The 15385-nt window shown below is 46.7% G+C and overlaps 1 protein-coding gene across 4 annotated transcripts; it reads left to right on the top strand.

The window, feature by feature from the left end:
* Positions 1–9530: 9530 nt before the first annotated feature.
* On the top strand, positions 9531–13746 carry LOC119361947 (zinc finger MYM-type protein 1-like). 4 transcript variants are annotated; one of them, XM_037627125.1, is made up of 4 exons: positions 9531–10007; positions 10148–11030; positions 13007–13139; positions 13300–13746. In XM_037627125.1, the coding sequence occupies exons 2-4, from the start codon at positions 10231–10233 to the stop codon at positions 13321–13323; spliced, it is 957 nt and encodes a 318-aa protein (XP_037483022.1). In that variant the 5' UTR covers positions 9531–10007; positions 10148–10230; the 3' UTR covers positions 13324–13746. The 4 variants fall into 4 exon arrangements, with proteins under 4 accessions (XP_037483022.1, XP_037483020.1, XP_037483021.1 ...); XM_037627123.1 differs by having other exon boundaries at positions 13007–13746; XM_037627124.1 differs by lacking the exons at positions 13007–13139; positions 13300–13746 and adding an exon at positions 11324–11770 and having other exon boundaries at positions 10148–11163.
* Positions 13747–15385: the final 1639 nt, after the last annotated feature.

Here is a 15385-nt window from a genome sequence, read left to right on the forward strand (position 1 = left end):
GTTTTCTCCAACTGTTGCATCAACCCCTAGTCTGCGGCTTCCCCTTCCCTAATGATGGGCCCATTGCTGGTGCGGCTCTAACCCCGACGCCCTTGGGTATGCGTCCTCCACGTCCATGACTCACAAGCATCCTTCGCTCACGTGACTCCGGTCCCGGCGTCCTGTAAGCTATGTCCCCTCCTTCTTCTTCCACTCGTTGATGTCCTGGCGGCTTCAGCCCCGATAGCCCGGTTCTTCGTTCCCCTCTAGTTCTTGGCTCGCGGGTGTCGCCAGTTGTTGTCACATCCCTTGCGTTGTCTCTTTCTGCATTGCCTCCTCCCCAACCCCGTCCACCTCCATACCTCATCCTTCCACCAGATCTAATGTTCGTGAGTCTGGTGGCACCCACTGCCCTTGGGCAACGGGTGCATCACCCTTCCTAAGGTGGTGGTTCTTGGAGGCGCTGCCATGATCTTTATTTGTGCCCCTCTTCAAGCACCTTCGGAACCCTATGTCCGATTCTTTCTATTGGATGGACATGGCGTCACAACGTTGCTCCCCTTCATGAAGGGGTTGTCTTGTTCGCCGGCGGCGTCCCCGGTGTTGCATTTGGAGATGTTGGACATGGTCCTGGTTTGGCCTGCCTCTCAAGGTGTGGGCATCCGGGGCGCTATGCACGACTTTGATGGTGCCTCCTTCATGGCTTTTGCCTGCAGCCAAGCCGGGTCATGTGGCTCCCTTGCCGATCTCTAGGGGTTCTTGGTGGGGGTACGTTGATGCAATCTGAGTTTGGAGCCGTGGCTACGCGACGGAGGTGCCTCGTGATGGTCATGGCACGTTTTCGTTATCCCGGGTCCCAGTGGCGGCTCTAGAAATTTGCAATCGGGTATTCATGTGTGTTCATTTTGCCAAAATCATTCTCCTGTCTCCTCGCCTTCCATGGATGTAGTCTGGGCTAGGCAGATTTAGCCGTGGTGTATCCCTTGTTCGGTCTACACAACCCTTGTCTATTCGCCCCAGCACCATGCCAACATCTTCTTGCATTTGTGTCAATGTATTGTATCATTTCTGTATCCATTCTAATTCGTTTCATCAACAATATGATAAGCAATCTTTTCTTATTCAAGATTAACTTCGCTAGGCCTTGACGATGCCTCGTGCGTCTCCGGTTAAAATATTTTTTTCCAGTTGCAGATATCAAATCAATCGGTGAGCCGGCAGTTGCTTCGGGGAGCTTTCTCTAGCTAGCTAGGCTCGTTGCGGTTTCAACTTTTCTCGGTGGCGGGAGGTCACGAGCCCGTCCTCCATGTGCTGCGTCAAGGACTGTGTTTCTCTCCCTAAAACATTGATTAATCTTGCCTCCTACAAACTCAGATGCTTTCTACCTCTACCGTCGATAAACTTAAAAACCTTCTAACAAGACGCCCGCGTCATGCAATACGCACGGGAGAATGACAGTGACGAAAGCATCAAACGTGTCGTGTCGTGTCGTGTCGTGTCGAGAAAACCGTCTTATATTATGCAACAGAGGGAGTACTTCTCCATTTCATATACACACACGGAGGAGATCGGATGGATGAGCACCATGACCGGTGGCGCGAGAACAAATGGCAGAGGATCAATGCGCGTCTCCGTCAGTTGTTAATTCACTTATATTTCGCAAAATTAATTTGTTAATTCATTTGACGGCATCGGAGAGACGGACACAATTTTCCACCCTCTTCTCTACGGCGCGGCATGCATGCATGCAATGGTCGACCGGCTTGCTCGCTCCGCCGGCGGTCCGGCGACACATGGACTCGGCACGGGATCGCGTCATTTGGAGGCACCACACACATGCATCCACGCCTGATGATGACGGGTAGCCGGATGTGTCTCTTCTCGTTTTTGTTTATAGAGAATGCATGCGGATGCAAATCTGTTGGGGTTTGATGCATGCATCCACGGCGGCTGGCGCAGTTAAAATTAAACCAGCCGTCCCTGTCAGCGGTCGCGTTCAGATCTCGACATGGAGCTTTCCGAGCAAGGAGTGAGTGGCAACAGATTTGTCTTGGCTTGACAAAGTCCGCTCCGGCTCCGACGACCCCATCACGATGATTGTGTGCACAACTGTCCGGAAGAGCATTCCTCCGAAACCACATCCCTTGGGAAACTGCAGAGGGTGAGGTGCGATAAGGTTTTTGGGAGCATCTTGGCGTGACTGCTCTTTCAAGTTCAATTACATCCTCCACACTTGTCCGTCTGCTTCGACTACTTGACCTATGGCAGACGACCACCCTGTCTTCACCACCATCCCCGAAGATGGTGTTGCAGTGGAGTTTCCGATGGCCTCGTCTGTTCTGACACCCTCTCTCTTGACATATGTGATTGGTCCATATGCGCATGTGCTACATGTTCCTAGGTTGTTGTATGTGATTTGCCATGTCAGTAATCTTGTGATGATGCCAATCTAGATTAAGCTTAAATGAAATCTGCCTAATTCCGTAACGACACATGATTGAATCAGCTCTCTTGTTCGACGTCTCATGTGTCTCACTCACCATTTACTTTGGTGTGATGCATATTATAACTTTTTTGTTTTGCGAGGGATGTATATCATTGCCTACAGCTTGACACTCCGCGACTCCACTCTTCTTCATATGTGATCATGCATACGTGTAGTATGCATGCCCTGGTGCAAACATGTATGCCGTGCTGCATACGCGCGAGCTTATGAAACACAGAGCAGATCAGAGCACATGATCATCTGTTTATTTAGTCATCCTCCTTCTGTAAAGAAATAAGACATTTTAGATCACAATAAAAGTCTTATATTTCCTTACAGAGGGAGTATATCTCCAAGTTGCCACTTGATATATTCGAATCCAACACCAGGACCCACCCGTCTATCTATAAACTCAATCAATTATCTAAAGCACACTTGCAACTAATGAAATCAATCAAAGGTATCAGTGGCTGGGGCACTACATCTGGATCTATCACGATCACAAGAGACGCTACGGATCTAAGCTAGCACGCGTGCGTGCATGCACCCATGCATGTGAGAGGTTGGACCCAGTTTCCATCGATCGACCACGTTGGCAAAGCTGAACCCGGGCAATATTATATGCAAGGCAGACTGGACGCAATCTTTGAAGGTTGAACAAGGACCATGCATGTGTATGGATTAACAAACTGGCTTCTGGCATTGCTTACGCGCAGGGGCACATCACAACTGCGTTTGCCTCAACCCCGAGGACAACATAAAGCTTTTTTCTTCCAAGGAAAATACATATTATGCAAAAGTTATTATGTCTTAGAGCATCTCCAACAGGCGACGAACGCGCCGCGCGCAAAAAACTGGTTTGCCGCGCGCCCATCGCCTGGTTTGGCGCGGCGCGCAACGCTGGCTCCAGCAGTTGCGCTAAAGTGCAGCGCGCGCGTGCCGCTCCAGCAGCGCACAAAAATGCAGCGCGCACACAACTTTTTTTATTTTTAGAATCGGAAGCATAGATAAATAAAAACTAGATAGATTGCATAAATAAAAAACGATACAAAGGTATTTTACATCGGTGCAACTAGATAGATAGTTCGAAAGCATAGATAAACTACGGCGCAACTAGATAGAAACTACTCCAAGTCGCTATCATCATCACCATCATCATACTCGTCGGTGTCGTCCGAGGTATCGAGCCATATGTCCAACCAACGACCATCGTTTTCCGTGAAGAACGACCTCCCACCTGCTACAACGATATCCGACTGCGCATTCGCCAATGCCTTCCGCCGACGCCTCCCCAACCGCGAATTGCGGTGCCTTCGCGTGTCCTCCTCGCGGCGCCTTGCCCAGTAGGATTGCTCGTAGGCGACGTCCTCCGGGTGGCGCCGACGCCACTCCCCCATGACCCGCTCGTCCTCCTGGGTGACGAGGAGGCGGCGCTGCCGCTCAGCGTGCTCCGCACGGTCTTCTGCCGTGTTAAGACGAGGCGGCGGGGCGATGTCTAGCGCCTGCTGGAGCGTGTAGACGTCCTGGAAGTTCATCTACCCGCGCGGCCTGCCTAGGCGCCACGCCGCTGCGTCGTACGCGCGGGCGGCCTCGTGCGCAGTCCCGTAGGTGCCGAGGTCGAGCCGGAGATCGCGGGAGCGTATCTCGGAGTAGTACCCGCCGTTGGGGCGCAGGCGGACGCCGCGGTAGCCCGACGCTCCTCGGCGGCGCGGCGGCATGGTGGCGTGTCGGTGGCGGGGCGCTGGAGCGATGGAGGCGCGCGTGGCAGAGGAGGAGGAAGAGGCGCGTGGCAGAGGAAGTGGAATCGGAGTAGTGGAGAAGGCGCGTGGCGAACGCCGCATTTTATAGACGCGCCGGAAGCGGTGCGCCAAAAAAGGCGAGCGAGCTGCCGCCTTTCCGCGTGCGCGCGCAAGCGGATCCCCCACGCGCGAGTTTTCCGCCACCACTGGAGCACGGCAAAACGTTCCACGCACGCGCTAAAAGCTGAGTTTACCGCGCACGCGCGTCTTTTGGCGCGCCTGTTGGAGATGCTCTTATGATGCAAAAGTTATGCATGTACCCATAAACTTTGGCTCTGCCACCACCGTCGAGTTGGTCGTCGCCAGATTCTACGTACCAAATGTTGACTTTGTAGGCTGGGCCGAATAGCATCGCTGGTTCATTGGATAATTAAGGTCATCGTGTGGTGTGGTACGTGCATGGAACTTGGCTATGCCGTGGTTTCCTAGGAAAGTCCCGTGGCGAAAATAAGACCGGCTTCTCTTGTCCGTTAGTTACGGACGCACAAAACAAGAAGGAAGAATGTCAGAGGAGTACGTGGTAAACACCGATGAATTATGAGTGATGACTGCACTTTCATAAACGGACCATTTTATGAGATGAGCGAAATGTATGCACTAAATAATCTGTACGTGGTAGACAACGATGCAGTTCATTTTTTTTGTGGAATCACAACGATGCTGTTTATACATGTGCAATCCTTGTTCTTTGATACATATTAGTGATCAAATACCATACAAAGTCAATTATGCCTTATATTTTAGAATAAAAATGCTAGACGTACAGGCTTTTACAGGAGTTCTACAGGCTCCTTCCAAACTTTTTAAAACACCCCCCGATTTCAATGGGGTGGGCCCGTGCTGCTGCTAATGATCAATTAAAAGCTGCCATATCACCCTGTAAGCTCCTCTTCCCTATAACATCTTGTACGTGTAGCAAAGCCCATTTTAGAAAGGAGGGAGTACGTGTTATTTTCCTTCCTTCGTCTTGGTGGTTAATTAGGGCAACTCCCATCCAGGCTTCATCACTAAATCCACGGATTTATTTTTTCTTTGCCTGCTGCTCCGTCCTTTCTTGCTTGGGTAGGCAATTCCTTGCTTGCCCTACCTAGACGTCCATTTATGCCCTAGGCAAGGCGTATGGCCATTGCCTAGCGCCTAGGCGTGCCTAAGCGCCTCCTAGGCACTGCCTTTTTCAACAGAGGCAGCAACCAGACATTGCTACTCAAATACTTCAGACCATTCCCAATTCTGCAGAAAGCGGGTGCAATGGCTTACAAATTTCAGCCTGCTAAAACTAGCAAGATTCATTCGGTCGTCCGCGTCTCACTACTGAAAAATGCGATTACTTCAGCGTGAGAGGTATGTTCGGATTTACCTGATACTTGTGCTAACTCAGCCCAGGTGATGCAATCAGAAGCTGTCCTGGACCGTCCTGCGATCAACCATTCCGAGGGTACTACTGCTCGAGTACTGGTCAAATGAAAAGGGTTGTCTAGGCCCTGCAAAAAAAGGGGTTATCTCAAGACTGGGCCAAACCTGCTACCGAGTACGCAAATGTTTTCATCAGAGAAAACAAATAAATGATTTTTTTCGTGGGCTTCGTGGGCCTGACGCCGTTGACGTCTCCGCTCTCAAAACTGGGGAAAATGTGAAGACAGAAAAGAAAAAAAACCACTCCACCTCACGCCGCTCCACCGTTCCCACTTCAAGCGCCGCCGTCCTGTCGCCACCACCGCCGCTGACGGCGGCGCGAAGCAGAAGCTCACCCCCGCGGCACGAATTGCCGTATTTCCTGGACCCAGAAGCTACCCTCACGCCGCTCCACCGCTCCCAATCCCAGCGCAGCCGCCTGTCACCACCACCGCCACGGCCGGCAGCGCGAATCCAGCTTGCTCCTCCCCGCGGCTCGAATCGCCTTCTTTGCTGGCCAAGTTCGGACCAACAAGATCCCCGTTGCCGTCGGAGGCTGGCCACAGTTCGAAGCCAGCTTGCTCCTCCCCCGGTGGATTAATCCCCTCTGGTCGCCCGCCGCCGGTCAGTGCTCCGGGGAAGACGTCGGAGCATGACCCCAGCGTGACTTGGAATTTGATTCAGTTTTGGACTGGGATTTGCGTCTCCTACTGGAGTTTGAAGCGGTTGGTGATCTCTCTCTCTCTCTTATCTACGTATGTAAGTATAGCCAGGAGCCTGCCTTTTCTCTGCAGAAATTTTGGGTCCAACTTACTGAAGAAATTTGTCAGTTTGGCCCAAGCTCAAGATATCTGTAGAGACACTCTGTGAAATTTGTCAGTTTGGCCGAAGCTCAAGATATCCAATGGAGTCATGTAGCGTGGCCAGGATAATGAGCTTAGGGAGGCTTGCTATACACCGGACGTATTTGTGCACCCTAATCTTCAGAAATTTGCCAAAGCTGCTAGGCTTCACTCCCACTTCACTGAAGAGAAAGAGATTCTGCAAAGCTGAACATGTTGAGCTACAACTGACCAAGAAGACTACACTGCCGGAGCTGCCTCCGGACATCTTGATGGGTATTTTTGCCACCCTTGAGATCCCTGACCTCGTGCGTGCCGGCTCTGTCTGTTCCTCCTGGCGCTCCGCATACACAAGCCTACGGAGCCTTGGGCAGTACAATCTCCAGCAGACCCCATGCCTCCTCTACACTCCAAATCCACCGGTGAGAGTGTTGCGTGCCTCTACAGCCTCGCAGAGAAGAGATCATACAAGTTAACTCTCCCGGAGCCGCCTATACGCACTAGGTGTTTGATCGGGTCCTCACATGGCTGGCTGGTAACTGTTGACGACATATCTGAGATGCACCTCGTCAATCCCATCACATGTGAACAGATTGCTCTCCCTTTGGTGATCACCATTGCGTAATAGTATGGAGTTTAATAATACAATTTAGTGTTTGGGGCCCTCATCATCTCAGGGCTCAGGGGGGTCGCCCTGTTTGCCCGGCCTATGGGTCGACCCTGTAGCATCCTAGCAAGTCAAAAAAAAGTCAGTATAGAAATCAAGTAGTTTGACTTGTTAGGAGAGATTCAAAATAGCATCCTAGCAAGGGTTTAAATTTCTCTTGCACCATTAATGTTAGGATCCACTCCGGGGTGCGCCTGGACCCGGCGGGGCCTTCTGGCCATTACACAGAGGACCCCAATGTATTGTATGAACATTACATAGGGGACGCCAACATTTTGCAGTCAACACCCTAAAGCATTTGTTTCCTTACAAAGAAGGCCAAAAATTCGACAAGTCGTGGGAATTTCGGCTATAAATTTTGGCAGCATAACACGTTGGGTACAAATTTGAGAAGCATTGAAACAATTGTATTATATATAACATCATATTGTTGTGAGTAGAAATACAACAGTGTGCTTTGCCTCGTCCTATTCCATCCATCAATACAACTACCAGGATGGATAATATCTTAGAGCTACTACCTACCTACTCCAGTGCAACCATCCTACCAACATAGCACAACGATTCTCAAAACAACTAACTAATCTCGACGAACAGCAACCAAGGGCTCCATCCATCATCATGGCCTCGGGCTTCATCACCACGACCTCTGTCCATCCTTCTTAAGTCACACCACCACCAGCATAGCGACGGATGCCAACAAAGCATTTGACACATCATCGCACAAGCACCTGCACACCAGTCCAGTAAACATCAGTACCAGTGCTTCTTCCATTTATGATATATAATGTCAAAAGGGCAGCAACAACATCTATCATATCAATCAACCAGTTGTATTTACTAGATGACAATCCACTTCCCCAATCTCACAACCAGACTACAACCTGGACTACAAGTTGAGACGACGACTAGCACACCGACGCACTTGAAGTGGACAAGAGAAGGAAAGCTTACATGACGAGTAGCGATATGAGCAGTTTTGTTGATGATTTACTGGTTTTCCAAAGTCGGGTCACTTTTGCAAAGGAAACTTTACCTTACCCCATGAACCAAACCAGGCATACTACAAAGTATTGGAAACGGTGGCAATGAGAAGCAGATAATCAACCACAATGCCATGTGTATGAAATACATGGAAAAAAATATGTGCAGAAGGCAAACACACACATATATTGATAGCTACTCTGCACCAATGCAGCCCATGGTACAAAAAAAGGGATCATCACACTGTCCAAGTCCAGCAATAACTGGCTGGCAGAGGTATAGCCCAAATCTCGAGTGTTTCACTAGCACAATTGGCCAGCCAATAACTAGGATTTTCACTGTTGAAAAAAGGAAGCTCTAGACCTATGGTTCTAGTTCCAGAAGTGGCGAGAATTACTTTATAAGCTAACCTATGAATTCAATTAATGCTCAGGTAACTTCCTACCCCTCGATTGTAAATAAGAAAAGGTTCACAACTAACATGAGAGTATATCCTGATCAACTCTTTAGTGGAAAAGGACATATGAGGGTATCTAAAACATAAATGTGCATCATTGCATATCCATTGATGACCATGTGCCCAGAGAAAGAGGGGAAGCCAGAGTTGGAAAAAGAGAGTACCTTCAATGTCGCTAGCCAAGGCCGAACCACTTCATCACCCGTTCAAGAGCTAGCTGAAACCAAAACCACGGAACTAGCGAACCGACAAGAGGCATGGCATGACCACGCGAAGGACCTCAGGGAAGAGTAGAGAACAGGCTTGCCACCCCAAGCTACAACAACCGCCATTTTCAGAACAAAACAAGTCAGCAGCCAAAATGAGTTTGTTGTCAGTGAAGAAGCTCATGTTGCACACTAACAGGTCAAACATGAATAATCTCTCTATCTAGCTATACTTGTACAAGACTGCTATTTTACAAGCAAGAAAATTTAATGTTGGTGACGAGAGCAAAAAACCAACAGTGACGACTAGCATGTCGACACACTTGCAGTGGAATCAGTACATCCACATGGATAAACAGGAGAAACAAGCTTACTCCAAAAAGATACAAAATAGTAGTGTACAACAATGCAATGCATCAGCCAAAACATGAAACATGGTCCAAATTAATAAGATAAAGCTGCAAGTTAAGATATCAGCAAGTTATGTTTTACTACACGACAAGCCACTTCCCCAATCCCAGAACCTGGGCTACTAGTTGAGTTTAGTTTAGTTTCATTGTTGACAAGCATTGCACTGCATTGCACGCACGCTGTTGGAGTGATGGATTAGCAAAGCCATGCAGGGGCGGAGCTCTGTAGGGGCTAAACCGGGCCATGGCCCGCCCAGGAATTTAACAAAAAAGATTTTACCTACATGTCATCTTAGCCCAGCCCACGAACAGACACATCATCCCCATCCTCTCGTCTCAGGCACGCACAGGCACACGCTGAGACGCATCCTCTGATTCCCCATCCTCTCAGCTAGGTTCTCCGGATGTAGCCGCCGTGCACAGGGAGCACCACCGTCCACCGGAGCTTGTCGCCCGCTGTCTCGCGGAGCAACCGCCGGAGACTCCCGCGCGGCCGCGCCCCGCGGGATCTCGCCTAGCCCTCGCCGCCTCGCCCCTGCCAGGCTCCCTCACGCCGTCGCCCGGTCGCGCCGCCCACTCGCCCAGACGCCCACGACCCACTATCTCGTGGTTCGCGAAGCTACCGCCTCGCCCCTGGCCGCGGCGACGCCCGCCGGAATCTTGCGGCTGTTCTCCTCCAACTCCAATCCCCGGCTGTTCTGCTCCAACCCCCTGCCGCATCACTGCATCAGTGCATCCCACTTCACAGTTCACACACCGCACCAACCAGCAGGGCAACAGGGGAAGGTAATAATATTCCCCCAAATTCCTAATTTAAAAGGCAAAGCAATAGTCTGATTCTGGTCAGTTCCATACATCGAGTGATCAAGTCTACTACTGCTAGTGCTAGTGATAACTAATAGACTGATCTTGTGCAAATTAAACAGAGGCAGCAGGCGGGCAGAGGTAGTCATGGGCAAGGAAAATCGGACTCAGAAAAGAATTGATTTGGTGTTTACAAGGAAAAGAGATGATACAATTGAAGTTGAGGAAGACCAAGTATTGCCCTTGCTTGAATTGGAACAGCAACAACCTGAACAACAATATTCAGAACCTTCGAGGACAAGGTTATGACGGCGCTAGTAATATGAGAGGCGAGTTAAATGGATTGCAAGCTCTTTTCCTCCACGAATGCCCATATGCTTATTATGTCCATTGTTATGCCCATCGCTTGCAACTTGCTCTAGTTGATGCATCTAAAGAAGTGGTTCCTATCTCCCAGTTCTTTCAGAAATTGATCTTTATCATAAACACGGTTGACTCATCTTCAAAGCGCCATGATGAGCTTCATCTTGCCCAACTAGTTGAACTAGAAAATGGAATCTCTAATGCTAGCATCGAGACAGGTCAAGGGGCAAATCAAATCCGCTCACTTAAGCGACCAGGAGACACAAGGTGGGGTTCTCATTTTGGTTCAGTTTATAGCCTTATGAAGATGTTTGGTCCAGTTTGTTCAGTTATCCAAGATATAGCCGCCGATGGATCAATTGGCTCAATTCGTGCAGATGCAGACACTTCTTTTGGCTACTTGTCCTCATTTGAGTTCATTTATATCTTATGTTTGATGAAGGAAATCTTTGAAATAACAGAATTTCTTGGCCAAGCTTTACAAAAGAAATCACAAGATATTGTGAATGCTGTCCGCCTAGTTTCCTCAACAAAACAATGTCTTCAGGAGTTGAGATCAGATGATGGCTACCAAGTATTTATTACTACGGTTGTTGAATTTTGTGTAAACCATTCCATTGACATTCCAGACTTTGAGGAAACATACATCATGCGTGGTGGTCGTGCTCGTCGTCAACCTGATCAGTTCACCAAGGAGCATTACTTTCGAGTGGAAATTTTCTTCTCAACACTGGACACTCAACTATTTGAATTAAGCCGAAGATTCAATGATAAGGTAATGGATCTTCTAACCATTAGCGCCACCTTGATTCCTACAAACAAATTCAGAGGATTCAAAGCTAGTGATATATGTGAGATGGTGAAAAAGTACTACCCAGCTGATTTTCCCCAAGATATTTATGGATTACAACAACAACTTAAGCACTTTGTTTCAGATGCTTCCAAGGATGATGATTTGAAAAACATATCTACCTTAATTGATCTATGTCGATGCCTTGTGGAGACAGGAAGACATACCGTCTACAATTTGATTGACAGATTACTTCGGTTGCTCGTTACCCTTCCAGTTTCTACAGCCAGTGCTGAACGCGCATTTTCTAGTATGAAGATCATTAAGACAAGATTGCGCAATAAGATGGAAGATGAGAATCTGGCTAATAACTTGTTAGTACACATAGAGGGTGGAATTCTGGAGAACTACAGTCATGAAGATGCCATTGCAGATTTTATAAGCACGAAGGATCGGAGAGTTGATTTCTAGTATGTGAGTAAGTCCATGTCTAATGTCTCGACACTTTTGTATTAGCTAAATCAATAGTGACTCATGGTTGAACTGTACTTTGATACATATATATTATATATATACATATTTGCTAGCTCAATCTTGTGTCCTGGGTGCTTGTAACATGTCCTTATGAGTCAGAATTTGAAAAAAAATTGTGCTCTTCTTAAGTCTGGCCCGCCCAACTTTTCCGTTCAAGCTCCGCCACTGAAGCCATGCATGTGAAAGAGTTGTCCTATATATCAGGCAATACATGAGAGGGAGTACAAAAGGCCAGAAATTCCAGTCACATAATGATGGCATCACTGAGATATAACAAAAGGGATAAATAAGAAACATGTCAAATGTAAATAGGTAAAATTTTCTTTGGCACCAACTTGTCGTTTCCATAGAAATGATGCTTTTCCTATAACATCTTTCCTCCAAGAAGGACATCCACATCCAAGGAGGACATCCACAGATGCTAGTTAAAAAAACTGGTCATTGTGCAAATTGAGCATGCTCATCAAGTAGGTAGCAAAATGAAATCTTAACATTGGAACAATGTGTATGATTGATACAACCAGGCATCATCTACCAAACCAAACCAAATACAACACCAAGACTAGAGGGTGGTTTCTAATGACTACATGATCATTGTTGCCAAAAGACAATTATGCTTCAGAAACAAGGTAAAAGAAACCACGACAACAACCAAGGGCTTTCATATGTCTTGGACAGTTGGTGATAAAGGAGACACATTACAAGTGCCAGCAAACATCACAAGGAAGATGGAGCACAAGTGGCCAGGAATTTTAGTACCATAACAACTGCATAACTGAAAATTCAATGAAAACGCGGCAACAAGTCATGCAAAAACTAAAAAGCTTTGGATTCCAACATGAACCAGAAAATAGCAAGAATAAGGGACTTCTCATTCATAACCCAAAATCAGTCCGAGTCCCCCTCCTCTATGCTTCCATGATCTCTGTATCTAGCTATACTTGTACAAGACCACTATTTTACAAGCAAAAAAATCATGTTGGTGAAGACAGCAAAAACCAACAGCAACGACTAGCACACCGATGCACTTGCAGTGGACTCGATACATCCACATGGACAAACAGGAGAAAAAAGCCGACTCCGCACAGATGCAAAGTAGTAGTGTACAACCAGAACAGAAAAGCATGGTCCAAATTAATAAGGATGAAGCTGCATGTTGGGAATCCAGAAACCCATTCACTTATGCAGTCAAATTCATTCCTTTATAAAGCAACCAACACATTCAAAATCATCCTGACAAGACAAAGCATCGCTCATATCAACAGATGTAAGGTCATCCTAAGTTTGAGGAAACATACATCATGCGTGGTGGTCGTGCTCGTCGTCAACCTGATCAGTTCACCAAGGAGCATTACTTTCGAGTGGAAATTTTCTTCTCAACACTGGACACTCAACTATTTGAATTAAGCCGAAGATTCAATGATAAGGTAATGGATCTTCTAACCATTAGCGCCACCTTGATTCCTACAAACAAATTCAGAGGATTCAAAGCTAGTGATATATGTGAGATGGTGAAAAAGTACTACCCAGCTGATTTTCCCCAAGATATTTATGGATTACAACAACAACTTAAGCACTTTGTTTCAGATGCTTCCAAGGATGATGATTTGAAAAACATATCTACCTTAATTGATCTATGTCGATGCCTTGTGGAGACAGGAAGACATACCGTCTACAATTTGATTGACAGATTACTTCGGTTGCTCGTTACCCTTCCAGTTTCTACAGCCAGTGCTGAACGCGCATTTTCTAGTATGAAGATCATTAAGACAAGATTGCGCAATAAGATGGAAGATGAGAATCTGGCTAATAACTTGTTAGTACACATAGAGGGTGGAATTCTGGAGAACTACAGTCATGAAGATGCCATTGCAGATTTTATAAGCACGAAGGATCGGAGAGTTGATTTCTAGTATGTGAGTAAGTCCATGTCTAATGTCTCGACACTTTTGTATTAGCTAAATCAATAGTGACTCATGGTTGAACTGTACTTTGATACATATATATTATATATATACATATTTGCTAGCTCAATCTTGTGTCCTGGGTGCTTGTAACATGTCCTTATGAGTCAGAATTTGAAAAAAAATTGTGCTCTTCTTAAGTCTGGCCCGCCCAACTTTTCCGTTCAAGCTCCGCCACTGAAGCCATGCATGTGAAAGAGTTGTCCTATATATCAGGCAATACATGAGAGGGAGTACAAAAGGCCAGAAATTCCAGTCACATAATGATGGCATCACTGAGATATAACAAAAGGGATAAATAAGAAACATGTCAAATGTAAATAGGTAAAATTTTCTTTGGCACCAACTTGTCGTTTCCATAGAAATGATGCTTTTCCTATAACATCTTTCCTCCAAGAAGGACATCCACATCCAAGGAGGACATCCACAGATGCTAGTTAAAAAAACTGGTCATTGTGCAAATTGAGCATGCTCATCAAGTAGGTAGCAAAATGAAATCTTAACATTGGAACAATGTGTATGATTGATACAACCAGGCATCATCTACCAAACCAAACCAAATACAACACCAAGACTAGAGGGTGGTTTCTAATGACTACATGATCATTGTTGCCAAAAGACAATTATGCTTCAGAAACAAGGTAAAAGAAACCACGACAACAACCAAGGGCTTTCATATGTCTTGGACAGTTGGTGATAAAGGAGACACATTACAAGTGCCAGCAAACATCACAAGGAAGATGGAGCACAAGTGGCCAGGAATTTTAGTACCATAACAACTGCATAACTGAAAATTCAATGAAAACGCGGCAACAAGTCATGCAAAAACTAAAAAGCTTTGGATTCCAACATGAACCAGAAAATAGCAAGAATAAGGGACTTCTCATTCATAACCCAAAATCAGTCCGAGTCCCCCTCCTCTATGCTTCCATGATCTCTGTATCTAGCTATACTTGTACAAGACCACTATTTTACAAGCAAAAAAATCATGTTGGTGAAGACAGCAAAAACCAACAGCAACGACTAGCACACCGATGCACTTGCAGTGGACTCGATACATCCACATGGACAAACAGGAGAAAAAAGCCGACTCCGCACAGATGCAAAGTAGTAGTGTACAACCAGAACAGAAAAGCATGGTCCAAATTAATAAGGATGAAGCTGCATGTTGGGAATCCAGAAACCCATTCACTTATGCAGTCAAATTCATTCCTTTATAAAGCAACCAACACATTCAAAATCATCCTGACAAGACAAAGCATCGCTCATATCAACAGATGTAAGGTCATCCTAAGTTTGAATGATATATGTATGCGCCTCCCACTCCCACTCCCAGGGAAACAAAACAACAAATTAAGATTTAGTGGGTACGAATCTGGGGCACCTGTGCTTGAGTGGGTCATGATTTCTCTTGGTGTTGATGAAGAGAAGAGGTCCTTCTTCTCCTCCGACGAACCCATCAGCTCATAGAGATCGCATTGTTATTTGATTCATCTGTTTCTTCCTCTTAGAGGTGGATGGATGGATGAATGGATCAAATGCTGGACAATTGGTGATGAGGGCCTCAAAAGTCGAGGTCCTGCTCGTGCTTGACCAAGAACTGTAGAAACAAGGTCATGTCCTTGTTGCTGAACTCCAGGTATTGTGCCGAGATAGTGTAGAACCTGCAGTCCACCAACAAACAGAATAACTCAGTTCCATTTGCCGCC

This window comes from Triticum dicoccoides, chromosome 2B (genome assembly GCF_002162155.2).
Source record: "Triticum dicoccoides isolate Atlit2015 ecotype Zavitan chromosome 2B, WEW_v2.0, whole genome shotgun sequence".
In the NCBI taxonomy this organism is placed as follows: Eukaryota; Viridiplantae; Streptophyta; class Magnoliopsida; order Poales; family Poaceae; genus Triticum; species Triticum dicoccoides.